The sequence below is a fragment of the Dipodomys ordii genome, unplaced genomic scaffold (assembly GCF_000151885.1).
Source record: "Dipodomys ordii isolate 6190 unplaced genomic scaffold, Dord_2.0 Scaffold2, whole genome shotgun sequence".
In the NCBI taxonomy this organism is placed as follows: Eukaryota; Metazoa; Chordata; class Mammalia; order Rodentia; family Heteromyidae; genus Dipodomys; species Dipodomys ordii.
The window spans coordinates 25,982,619-25,996,104 of NW_012267218.1; the positions used below are offsets into that span (position 1 = coordinate 25,982,619).

At 34.7% G+C, this 13,486-nt stretch overlaps 1 protein-coding gene across 1 annotated transcript in view; it reads right to left on the reverse strand.

Moving 5' to 3' along the window:
* The window catches only part of Pcnx (pecanex homolog (Drosophila)), a 149,003-nt gene that overhangs the window by 34,266 nt on the left and 101,251 nt on the right, over positions 1–13,486 (reverse strand). Inside the window, exons 14-19 of the mRNA XM_013015492.1 lie at positions 11,715–11,886; positions 10,336–10,446; positions 7,968–8,059; positions 3,611–3,720; positions 2,877–2,982; positions 517–609 (exon numbers count right to left, since the gene is read on the reverse strand). Of these exons, the coding sequence (XP_012870946.1) occupies positions 517–609; positions 2,877–2,982; positions 3,611–3,720; positions 7,968–8,059; positions 10,336–10,446; positions 11,715–11,886 (684 nt within the window). The remainder of the gene's footprint in view (positions 1–516; positions 610–2,876; positions 2,983–3,610; positions 3,721–7,967; positions 8,060–10,335; positions 10,447–11,714; positions 11,887–13,486) is intronic.

Sequence of the window (13,486 nt, forward strand, 5' to 3'; positions counted from 1 at the left end):
GCTGTGGCTCAAGTGGTAGAGTGCTAGCCTTGAGCTGAAGAGCTGAGGGACAGCGCCCAGGCCCAGAGTTCAGGCCCCATGACCAGACCCAAAATAATTAAATAAATAAAATAAAAGAACTATGATCAACAGCCAATAGTCAGCAAGAAAATTAGAAAAACAATGAATGTCAAAAGACTACAGCAACATAAAAGATCCAAATCTAGAATCATTTGGTTTACACTCCCAGATCTATGACCCAAAGAAGTCATAAGACAGTAAATTTTGTTACTAAAACCAAGACTAGGGTAGATATAGTGGTACAGACTTGCTTGGACTGCAGAATTTGGGATGTAGAAACCAAGAGAATTACAAGTCAAGGCCAGTCTGAGCTACACAAGTTCCAGGTCAGCCTGGGTTACATAGTGAGGTCCTGTTTCAAACAAACAAAGTTGTATGGACAAATATTATGATCAAATCAGAAATAAGTGCAAAGTTACTTTTTCCCAAATAAAATAACAAAATGACACTTTTTACCTGTAATACTGTGAACACTGTGCTTACATGAATAGCAAAATACAGCACACCGATTACAATACATACTACTAGGTCAGACTGTAGACGCTCACTCTGTGGGACAAAAGTAAAAAGAAACATGTAATTTCATATGTGCTATAATCTGTATTTTAATTTATATGTTTTATTGCTAATTAGGCAAAGCATAAGAAATAATTTTTCTTTGATATTCCAGCATTCTAAATATTTCTTTCAAATAATAATTAGCTATAATAAATCCTACTTTATTCTCTTAATTTCCTTATGTTTTGGTCTAGCACTATTATGCCAAAGAAAGTGAACAACTTACCTAGTTATTCACATTGTCAATGTATCACACTAAGATTTTTTTCCCATTGGTTTGTAAAATTTTTTTTTACATGGACAAAACATTCATGAATTCTTAAACATTTGAGTCAGCCATGTATTTTTAATTTTTTAAGTAAAACCCCGTCTTTAAACTATTATGTCTCATTTTACTTACAAGAATTAGATTCTTTCAGTGGTTATGCAGAATGAATATCCTTTTTAGAACCAGAACTATTTCTGATTTTAGTTTTTCAGACTTTGGAATATTTACATGGGCTTTACCAGGAGGATTGCTACAAGGAAAATCTAAAATCTAAAATGTTCCCAAATCTGGAACTTTTGAATGTCAATTCTGGAACATTTCCAATTTTGAATTTTCAGAAATGGAATATTCAATCTCTAGTAAAAACTAGAAACTGCTTGATAACACTTGTTGTCAATCTGTAAGATTTAGATTTTATATGCTACACTCATAACATAATACTGTGTTTAACATGAAAAATCCTTTGTTGACAAGGAAACTAAAAGTCATTTAAAAAACTGCCTCAATTATATCTTGAGTCAGTTCTGTATTTCTAGTTTTCTATACTTGGAAGATTGAGACAGAAGGTCGATAAGTTCAAGACTGGCCTGGGCAACATAAGAAACCCTGTCTTTAAAACAATATGGAAGCTGGGTGCCGATGGCTCACACCGGTAATCCTAGCTACTCAGGAGGCTGAGATCTGAGAATCATGGTTCAAAGCCAGCCCGGGCAGAAAAGTCTGTGAGACTCTGATCTCCAGTAAATTACTAGAAAACTGGAAGCGGGGCTGTGGCTCAAGAGGGTAGAACACTCACCTTGAGCTGAAGAGCGCAGGGACAGCACCCAGGCCCAGAGCTCAAGCCCCACGACCGACCAATATTACGTCCAATTTACCTTGCTAAATTCAGTTTTTTGCAAATGGGAATAATATAAAATGAAACTGAGAAATATTTCATGTTGTGTTCCAGGAAACAATTATGTATACAGAATTCATTTTTAAAATAACTACTGAAAGAATAAGGCATCATTTTAAGTTACTAAATTAGGAATTAAAAAGAATTTCTCCCATTACTTAAGTGTATTTCAGATTACATTTGAAAAATAAAGCACTTAAAAGAACATGTTTTCTTGGAACAATAACAAAAAGTATTTAATTTACATTAATATAGAAGTAACCCCTTATCCATAGGTATTATGTTCCAAAGCCCTTAAAGGGTACATGAAACCACAGGTAGTACCTAACCTCATTACCATATTGATACCCATAATGGCTAAGTGTCTAATGGATGGGTAGTGTTACACAGCACAGATACACTAGACAAAGGGATACTTAATAATCTTGGGTGGAATGATGAAGAAATCATCATGCAATTCAGGATGGTTTGCAACTGAAAACTTATGGGTTATTTATATCCAGAATTCTTCAGATTGTAGTTGACTTTGGGTAACAGACCATAGAATGTGAAATAAAGAAAACAAGAACTACTATATCTTTCAGATTCTACTCTAACCTGAACAGGATAAAAAATTCTATGATCAATGAAATTACCTAATGTCATCAGACCTGAAAATGAATGTCTGACATACTATATTAGTAACTTTAAGGAAATAACATTCCTTATACAAGCTGACTAACTCATAGGCAAAATGCTTAGGACTAGAAGTGTTTGACTTTAGGTTTTACTATATTTATGTTTCATGTACATCTTAGAGACATAGCTTGACAGAAATTTTGTACAATATTTTTAGTGCTCTTGTGTTTTGACTGTGATCCACCATGTGATGTTAGTACTCAAAGTTTTGGATTCCAGAATCTTCTGGATTTTTAGGTGAATAAGGATGTTTAACCAATATGTTAAAGTCTGGAATGAAGGCAATTATGCTTTATCCTATCTGATGGAACTAAACATTTTTCTTAATTGCTACAAATTTTCAAAAGTATGTATTATATAATATCAAATGTTTAAAATTTTAATTTATTTAAAGTGATTTAAAAAGCTAAAACTTACAACAGAATTTCTAAGTTTTTCAGGCAATGGGTCTTTTACTTCAGACAGAGGGTCTTCTGGATTTTTCTCTTCTGTTTTTGGAAAAATCTTAGATTGCACCAAAGCACTTTAAATTTAAAAAGCCAAAGAAGGTTATTAATAAAAATACATATATAAACCTTAAAAGCAGTCATTTTAAATGGCAAAGCTTAGAATAGTAACGTAAGTATATTTAGTTAATAGGAAATAGTAAACTCTAAAAAGTGTATAATAATATATACATACAGTGAAAATATTCTTATTAAAAAGAGTTCTGATACTTGAGAGAAAAGAATCCAACAAACATCCTTATCTTAATGTTTAGCATGACAAAATGTTAATATATTTTGAATACAGATTATAGACAGATTAGGACAGTAATACTTTGGCTAGAAGTCTCAGAAGCTATTTTTAATAAATGTCAACTTACTAACATTAAAAAATAAGAACAAATGATTTACTGGGCACCAGTGGCTCCCACCTGTAATCTCAGCTACTCAGGGAGCTGAGTTCTGAGGATCAGTTCAAATCCAGCCAGAGCAGGAAAGTCTGTGAAATGTTTAGCTCCAATTAACCATCCAAAGAGCTGAAAGTGGAGCTGTGGCTCAACTGGTAGAGTGGTAGACTTTAGCAAAAAGGTCAGGGGACAATGCCCAGACCCTGAATTCAAGCCCCAGGACTACCCCTTTTCCCCCCCACAAAATGGTTTCACTTACAAAAGTACAGATGGATCACTACTTTGTCGACTGAGATGATAGGATACTGCCACTAACAATCCACAAAAAATAGAGAAAAGTACTGGAATATGCTGGCCATCCCATGAATCCTGTTGAAAATATAATTAATACAATAAGCTTATAATTTCTTTCATGTTAATATTTTAGTTATTAAATTTAAGGTAAAAATTAGCCAAATTATGAACTCTATCTATTCTAAATAAATTTCAATTTGTTACTTTCCTTTGAGTTAGACACTAGCTATGAGATTTATTTTGGTAATAAAGCTACATATTTATTTTTGTATTAAAGCTCTTTATGAGGAATACCTTGCTTCTGATGCATGTGTGACTGTCATTTGTCATAATTCAAGTAAAATTAACTTACTTATTACTTTGCAGTAAACTATGTGCTCTTTTTTGAAGGATAGGTAAGTTGGTATAGTAAATAGTAGAGGATAAGCAAAAGAAAAATTCTGACAGTTGGTGTGTTGCTTTCTTGATACTTTTGCTCATGTAATAATACCATCACATTTCCAGAACACCAGGCACGCATTCTGCAACTGTTTCCTTAAAGATTAAACTACATATTCCCAGAAGACAATATGCAAAGGATAAGCTTCCAAAGCCAACAAAATGTGTGCATACCATGCCAGCCTGGCTCATGGATTGCTATCCTATGGGGTCCACTGGCATGACATGACTAATTACACATATTCTGTGTGATGGGCACTACTCAAATTCTTCATCTTCGTCATTTGGGAAGAGAAATGAGAAAAGCAGGAAACTGAAATGGTAGTTTTTAATAAACTTGCCTTCTCTCCCCTCTAATATAGTCTTGGAAATTGTTCTACCACACAAAATTTTTTTTTGGTAATGTCTAAATCAAAACTGTGGTCATTATACACTGTTTAGAGCCCCAATTCCTAGGCCTTTCTAAGTACTTCCTAAATATTTCCATAATAACTCTTGGAAACACATTCTGCTTGTTGCTCTCCACAACCTGGGACAGCATGATGAGATGATACCAGAGCTGAAGAAATAAGAAAAAAAACATAGAGAGCGTAGCCACTGTTTTCCCATTTTCCCTACTCTGTTTTTTCTTATTTCTTTGGCTTTTTCTTATTTCTTTGGCTGTCCCAGGTTGCAGAAAGCAACACTACTATCAGAGAAAGGCTTTACACACATACCACTATAATGAAACCCTATATGCAATGTGTACTCCCATATCCACTCATTTATTACATTATAATGAGTTATATTTGTAACTAAAATTATCTAATGCAAATGTTATATCCCAGAGAAAAAAATGAAAAAATTATTTTCTCCCTTTGGATATTGGAGTCTATTGGTAGTTTTGCAATTATTGGTATTCTGGGGAGTAACTATAGTTGAACAGGCTTTTGTACTAGCCTAGAAAACTTAATGTACTTGTTAATTTCTATGATTACAACTTCCAAATAATTACTTGCTTTCAAAAATGTAGCTCAAAACACAGATCTATTGTTTGTATTTAGCATAGTTCAGAAGGTACATATGGGAAAACCATGAATTTGAACTTCATTTTCCATTCACTTATTTCCTGGGCTTACTTAGCTCCATGAATTCTCTCTCCTCTAGAAAATTCTCCCTTTTCCTTACCTTTAAAATGCAATCAAGTCTGCAATCTTTTTAAAACTGCCATAAGCAGTTTTCATATGCCCAAGCCTCAATATTATCCTAAAAAGAGTAGAATAGCTTTCCTTAATATCTATTCTAACCTCTAGAATAAAGCTCAGTAGTCTCCCTGCTTTGGTTTCTCCTGATTAGACTTCAATCTCCTTTACACTGGAGACAAATAATCTTTCTAAAATGCAACTGAGTAATTCTTTCACTGCCTATCTCAAATCATTTGATATTTCATTTTTTACTCCAACATATTCAAAGTTAAGATACTTTAGAGCTCAGATACCTTTCCTCATATACTCAAATTTCCAATTACTCAAATTACTGTTTGCTTTATGCAACACAATTTCCTGCCAGTTCCATGCTTTAATCCTTTGTTTCAACTACTTACTTCCTATGTTCTTTCAAAATTTGGCTAAAATCCAAGCCCTAAGAATGGTCCTTTAATCCTTTTCAGCTGAAATAAGGTAGTCAATTTATGTATCAGTCGGACTGATTTTTAGAGCCTTCATGGTTATGTACTGTGTGTGTTCTTACATAGCTCATCTAAAAGCTCTTTAACAAGAGACGTCTTTTAACATAGTTCTTAGCACACAGTAAAATGAAGGATTTTGTGGGTCCCTTTTCACAGCCCTTCAACTGCTATTCTCTGCCTTGCATTATTAAATATAACAAAACAAAAAATTAAGAATGTGTCTAGTTATGACTTATCTATTAAAATATTTCAACATTTATGTTTACAATTTGGTGACAAAATTGTAAAAGGGAGTTTATAAAACTGACCCACATCTTTTTTAAAATAAGTTTTTTATTGTGAAAATACTGTACAGAGGGGTTACAGTTACATGAGCAAGGTAATGAGTACATTTCTTATCAAGCATTGTTACCTCCTCTTCCTTTGTTTTGCCCCTACCATCCCTTCCCTTCCACCTCCACAACTACACTCTCCCTTCTCTCTCCCTCCCCCCACAGCCTAGATTATAAAGATCATTTTTCAACATATTGTCTTGTACATCTCATTGTTACAATGTGTAAACATGTATCCCTATTTAAACATTGTTTTTTCACTTCCCCTCCCCAAATTATACCAATATCAAATACAGTGAAAACGGGTTATACCATGGAGGAGAAACATACGAAGCAACAACAACAAAAATCACATGGTACCTTATAAATATGTTAGAAACAACAGCAAGAAAGAAAAAAACCACTTGTGTCCTTATCTTGGGTTCATTTGCTTAACTTTATCTTATCTGGTTGTATGTATATAGCTTTTGACCTTTTCTACTTGTCCCAGACATATACTAGTTATTGCAAATAAGGGAAACCATGGGACCCATGTTTCTTTGGGCCTGGCTTACTTCACTTAATATAAATTTTTCCAGGTCTTTCCATTTCCTAACAAATGGGGCAATGTCATTCTTTCTGATAGAGGCATAGAATTCCATTGTGTGTGTATATGTACATACATATACATATACACATATATGTGTGTATATATGTGTGTGTACATATATATACACCACATTTTCTTGATCCATTCATCTAGTGAGGGGCATCTGGGTTGGTTCCATATCTTAGCTATGGTAAATAATGCTGCAATAAACATAGTTGTCCTGGAAGCTTTAGTATGGTCTTGTTTGTGATCATTTGGGTAAATACCCAAAAGTGGGATTGCTGGGTCATAGGGGAGCTCTATGTGGAGTCTTTTGAGGAACCTCCATACTGCTTTCCAAAGTGGTTGAACAAGTTTACATTCCCACCAACAATGAAGTAGGGTTCCCTTCTGTCCACATCCCCTCCAGCATCTGTTGTTATTAGAGTTCTTAATTATAGCCATTCTAACTGGGGTGAGGTGCAATCTCAATGTTGTTTTGATTTGCATTTCTCTTATGGCTAGAGAGGTTGAGCATTTCTTCATGTGCCTATTAACCATTCTTCTTTCCTCTTTGGAGAAGTTTCTCTTTAAGTCTTTAGCCCACTTATTTATTGGGCAGTTCTTTCTTTGACGATTTGTTGTTGGGGGATTTAATTTTTTGAGTTCCAGTTATATTTTAGATATGAGACCCTTATCTGTTGTATGGCTCTCAATCCGTGGCCTTTCTATTGATTTTGCTAGCTATGTCCTTTGCCATGCAGAAGCTCTGCAGCTTCATGTTGTGTTTCTGGGTCTCTATTAAGAAAATTTCTGACCTACATCTTTCTAAACCAGCAATGACACTAGTGTGCAACTTTTGAACTTGATTTTTGTTTTTTGCAGTTGGGATCAAACCAGAGACTTGTACATGCAAGACAAGTACACTAATATTGAGCCACAACCCTAGCTGGTTAGAAATTATTCTTCAAAGTTTAAAGAAGCCTTTCGATATGAGAAATAGTAGCTTCATAAATTCTTAACAGGAATCTAAGTATCATTTCATACTCTGAGATTGCTATGTTCATCTCCATCACAGATGAACTTCATTTTTTATTAACTGTTCCTAATATTAACCTATAATAATATATGAAAAAAACCTTTCTTTTAATTATCATAAGCTATTAAACTATTTTCAAATTTAAAGAATAAGAATAAAGCTCAGTATATGAAGACAATGAAAATGAATGATAAAGTAGAACCAGGAAGCATGAACCATTATTAGTCAATTTTAGACAATTTTCATATAGAACACAACAGACTATAAGCTATTGCTCACCTTCAAAGCTCCATAACATAATCCATACAACAAGGCCACTGCTACAATGCTACAGATAAAACTGTAAAGTGCTGCAAGCAGGCTTGTGGTGGCTGCATAGCAAAGGAAAATGAAATCAGTATTCTATAAACACCTATGTAAGAAAATTAAAGATCACTGATAAGCTTTAATATGTCCACTATCATTATGTATTTACTCATTTGACTTTTAAAAGTTCAATTACTTCACTTTGTACATTCATAAGATTTCTATATGGCAAAGTTTGCTATCTTCCATCTTTGTTACAAGATAAAATATATTCATCTAGGAATAAGAAACATTTATATAAACTCAGCAGAAAAAAAAAACACACACGCACCATGCTTCAAGAATGTGTTTCCTTTTTTTTTGTTGAGGTACCAGGGTTGAATTCAGGGACTCATTCAAGGACTGTGGGGGAGGTACACTAACAGTGCGTCACGCGTCCAATACTTTTTTATTTTTTCAGACATACCTCACATTTTTCTCTGGGGTTGCACTGCCTTGGACCTGTGCTCTTCTCATCTATGCTTTCTAGTACCTAGGATTACAGTCATGAACAACCATGCCCATTTAACTGTCTGAGAAGGCAGTCTTGCTAATTTTTGCTTGGGCAAGCATGGAACTTTAATCCCAATCTCCACTTCTTCAATAGTTTGGATTATAGGATTAAGCCACTACCCCTTGCAATAAATGTCTTTGTGATAGTAAAAACCTAACACTTTGTACAAGTTTGTAACTTACAATATGACAAAGACTTTGTCTATAAATTATCTATAGTAAGCCTTTAACACAGCATTTAACACCAATATTAATTCCTATACACTCATTCACCCATGAAGAAGCTATGCTGATTGATAAACTTAGCTTTTCTTAATCAAATAATTTGAAACGTTTTGAAAAACATTACACACTGATATGATTGCTACATAGCAACACAAAACAATTTAGTTCTTATTTAAAATTTAAATCATAATATCAGTTTTTTATCTGTAAAGCAAATTTTAGTGTGTATTAGGTTTATGAGCATTGTAAATGTAGTGAGAATAATAAACTAAAAATTATAATTATTGTAGCTAGAGAAGTTAAAAATCATTTCTTCCTTTTGGAAGTATTTTCTCTAGTTAACACATTCTTTTCTCAATAAAATATTAAATATTTTAATTATGGTAGCTGTACACTGGATTATTTTCAAATTTTGCAAACCATTATTCCAGAATAATGTTAGTATGGTCTCTTTCTTTCTTTCTTTCTTTTTTGGGTCCGGTCGTGGGGCCTGAACTCTGGGCCTGGGCGCTGTCCCTCAGCTCTTCAGCTCAAGGCTAGCACTCTACCACTTGAGCCACAGCACCACTTCCGGCTTTTTTCTTTTTGCTTATGTGGTGCTGAGGAATTGAACCCAGGGCCTCATGCATGCAAGGCAAGTGCTCTACCACTGAGAAACCTTCCCAGCCCGGTATAGTCTCTTTCTTAAAAAAATGAAACATTAATATGATAAAGAAACTTCTTTTCTAAATTACCAACTTATAAACGTATGGCCTACTCTACAAAGAGAGCTATTTCTTAAAAGTTTATTTAGTAAAATGCATTTAGATTCTCGTTTTGGTATCCTATGCTAAAGATAAAACAAAGGTCTGAAGTCAAATGCATGGACCTACCAAATGCAGGTAACAATTCAAGCCAAATACAGTATTACACATCAGACCTCGATCTATGTGGAATACATAGATGAATATCACAGGTGAAATCTCTACAATATTCCCTCCTTTTTTTGCACTTTGTGTTCCCCAGTTTGAGTTACCTGTCTTCAACTGCATAATTTTAAATGGAAAATTTCAGAAAAGGAAGAGAAAGGCCATACTCATGTAACTTTTATTATAATGTATTGCATAATTTTCCATTATTCCTTATTGCTAGTCTCTTACTTGATTATGACTAATAAAAAATTAAACTTTATACTAGGTATATATGAATAGATACAAGGTTCAGTACTATCTACCCTAGGTACTGGGCTTATGACTGGAAGTCTTAAAATGTATAATTTGTAGTCAAGGCGGGGCGGGGGGGGCGAGATGAGGAACGGAGGGAGGAATGGGGGGATTGCTATGTGACTTTCGGACATTATTACATCTTAAACACTAGCTCCATTTTTCTTGGATCCTTTACTTACGCAGAAAACTTGACTAGTCATTTTTTCCTATTTATAAATTGTTTCTACCCTTTAATTACTACTTAATCCCCCATCTCAACTCTAAAATGAAACCAGAGAAGTATTTTAATGTTCATAATGTTAGTATTTTAATTATTTCATAATTTATAAACTATAATCTATAAATATAAAGAAACTCACCATTGCCACCAAAGATATGAATATCCAATTGCTCACAAAGGTACATTACAAATGTATTCACCTGAGGCAGGAGACCAATGAAAAATACTATTGGGAAACAGAGTGTAAACACTATAGGAGGAAAAAAAGTATGTTAAAAATGCATTTTATCTTTTTATTCATTTAAAGATCCTAAGCAGTGAAAATAAATTCAAACAATTTAAGTAGTGTGGTTTTTGAGGGACAGTAGTAGGGCTTGAACTTACGGCTTTACAATTGCTAGGAAAGCACTCTATCCCTCAAGCCATGCCTTAGCCCTTTTGATTTAGTTATTTTTTGGATACAGTCTGTCTTTTATACATTGGCTGAACTGGACTGTGAGATCCTATTTACTTACCATTCCTTCACAGCACATTGTGGTTTTTATTGGTCAAGATGGGGGTCTAGTAACCTTTTTTGCCTAGACTGGCCTTGAACCACAGTCTTTCTAATCTCAGTTCAGTCTCCAGAGTAGCTAGGATTGTTAGCAGGAGCCACCACACCCAGATCAACTATACTCTGTGTGTGTGGTGTGGGCTTAGATGGTGTGTGTGTGTGTGTGTGTGTGTGTGTGTGTGTGTGTGTGTGTGTCTCTCCTGGGGCTTGAACTCAGGGCCTTGATGGTGTGTGTGTGTGTGTGTGTGTGTGTGTGTGTGTGTGTCCTGGGGCTTGAACTCAGGGCCTTGATGGTGTGTGTGTGTGTGAGTGTGTGTGTGAGTGTGTGTGTGTGTGTGTGTGTGTCCTGGGGCTTGAACTCAGGGCCTTGATGGTGTGTGTGTGTGTGTGTGAGTGTGTGTGTGTGAGTCCTGGGGCTTGAACTCAGGGCTTAGATGCTGTCCCTGAGTTTTTTTGCTCAAGGTTACTGTTCTACCACTTGAACCTAGCTCCATTTGTGGCTTTTTGGTGGTTAAGTGGAGATGAGTCTCCCTGCCTAGGTGAGCTTCAAACTGTGATCTTCAGATCTCAGCCTCCTATGTAGCCAGGATTATAGGCATGAACCACTGACACTCAACTTACACTACTTTTTAAATTATCTCTTCATAGATGATTGGGTATTAAATAAACTCTTTCAACCACTGATACTTTCAAATATCATTTCAATCATTTTCACATAATATATATAAACCTAAAATATAGGGAAAAAACTTTCTACTGCATCCCCTTTAGAAGCAGAATAATTATTGTAGTATTTATTATTTTTTAGCCTTTTCCATTATTATAGTACTACAGTTTGTCAGATAAGAATTTTCTATAATAAACAGAAAGATAAGCTTACAAAAACTTTTTACCATTTCACTTTTGAATTCGTGAACTGTGGTACAAAAAAAGTTAAGATCAGATATACTTTGAAGATGACTCACCTATAACTAAATCCCTGGCTGATATAAACACCAGTGGATTGGTGAAAGTTATTCCATATAATCTGAACTTGATTGTAGCAAGGTTTCTACTACCATAATCCAGGAGCCAAATAAGACCACAACATAAACAGAAGTAAACTGGTCTACTGTAGGCAATGATACGATTATGACCCTGCGAATGACAGATGTTTCAAGTGTCACTTTAATAAGGAATCACAGCTAGCTACTGAGACCATTAAAGACATATTCTAAGGATTCCAAGTATTTCTCTATGAAAGTAGGTTTCTAATGGTTGCAGACAAGTAGGAAAAATAAATATGGAAAAAAAGAAAAATAGAATGAGCACTGGATTGAAATTAGAGGTATCAATATAAACTTTTTTTTCCCCAATCCTGGAGCTTGAGCTCAAGACCTGGGTGCTGTCCCTGAGCTTTATCACTCAAGGTTAGCACTCTACCACATTGAACCACAACACCAGTTCAAGTTTTCTGTGGAGATAAGAATCTCAAGAACTTTCCTGACCTGACTGACTTCAAACTGCAATTCTCAGATCTCACCCTTCTGAGTAACTAGAATTATAGGCATGAGCCACAGGTATCCAGCTAATACAAACTTTTAATAGATACAGGATGTATGGATATACATATGTATGGATATACATGTATATATCTCCTTTTTGGGGGTAGGGGAGGGCAGTCCTGGGGCTTGAACTCAGGGCCTGGGCACTATCCCTAAGCCTCTTTGTGCTCAAGGCTAGTACTCTAGCAGTTGAGCCCCAGAGCCATTTCCAGCTTTTTCTGAGTAGTTTATTGGAGATAAAAATCTATTTTTATTTACTGAGTAAATTCAGAAAAAATAAATGTAATAAAGATTACTACCATCCTGATCCTAACTTACAAATATTATTATTCACAAAAAGAATCAGGGCTTCATAGAAAGGTGATGAGGTTAAGGTAAGGAAATATAAGATTAACCTGAAATATTAATGTTGTTATAAAAAGGAAAAGTGTCTTTGAAGGGTCATAGGGATATATAAAAAAGACATAAAAGACAAGTTGGCCGACTCCAAATGGCCAAATCAGAATAATTTGAACATCAAAATAACCTTTGGTGACATTATAGTCCACTGAAATAATCCATACTAATGCATGTACACACACACACACACACACACACACACACACACACACACACAGAGGAGAGCTGAGAATATAGCTTAGTGATAGAGTACTTTCACAGCACACAAAGGTCTGGCAGCACAAGTCCACAAACAAACAACAGAGAGGACAAACTGTTCCTATCAGTAAAAAATTAATACATGTTGAAAGAATTATAAAATCAGTATTTGATAGCCATGAAATAATTGATTCAGGCAAAAAATATCAGTAAATTCTAAAACAAATGGGTCAGATTCTTATTAATCACAGGAGAAAGTAATGATATTACATACAGTACAAGCTAAGAAGGCAGTTTAGAGAAGGACTGGATGGATTCTTAGGTGACATCTAGCAAGGCCTGGACACATTTTTATTGCCAATAAAAATTGGGTGAGGTATTACTAGTACCTATTGAGGCAAAGTCAAAGAGAATTCTGGAATACAAAAGACAGCATCCTACCCTCAAAGGAAAATTATCCAGACCTAAATGTTATTATTACAGAGATCTGAGAAACCCTGTTGATACTACTCCTATGCAAAACATCAAATTTAATATTCCTAGTAAGAGGATAAATCAATATCACATATATCCTTACATAATACACTGAGAAGAAC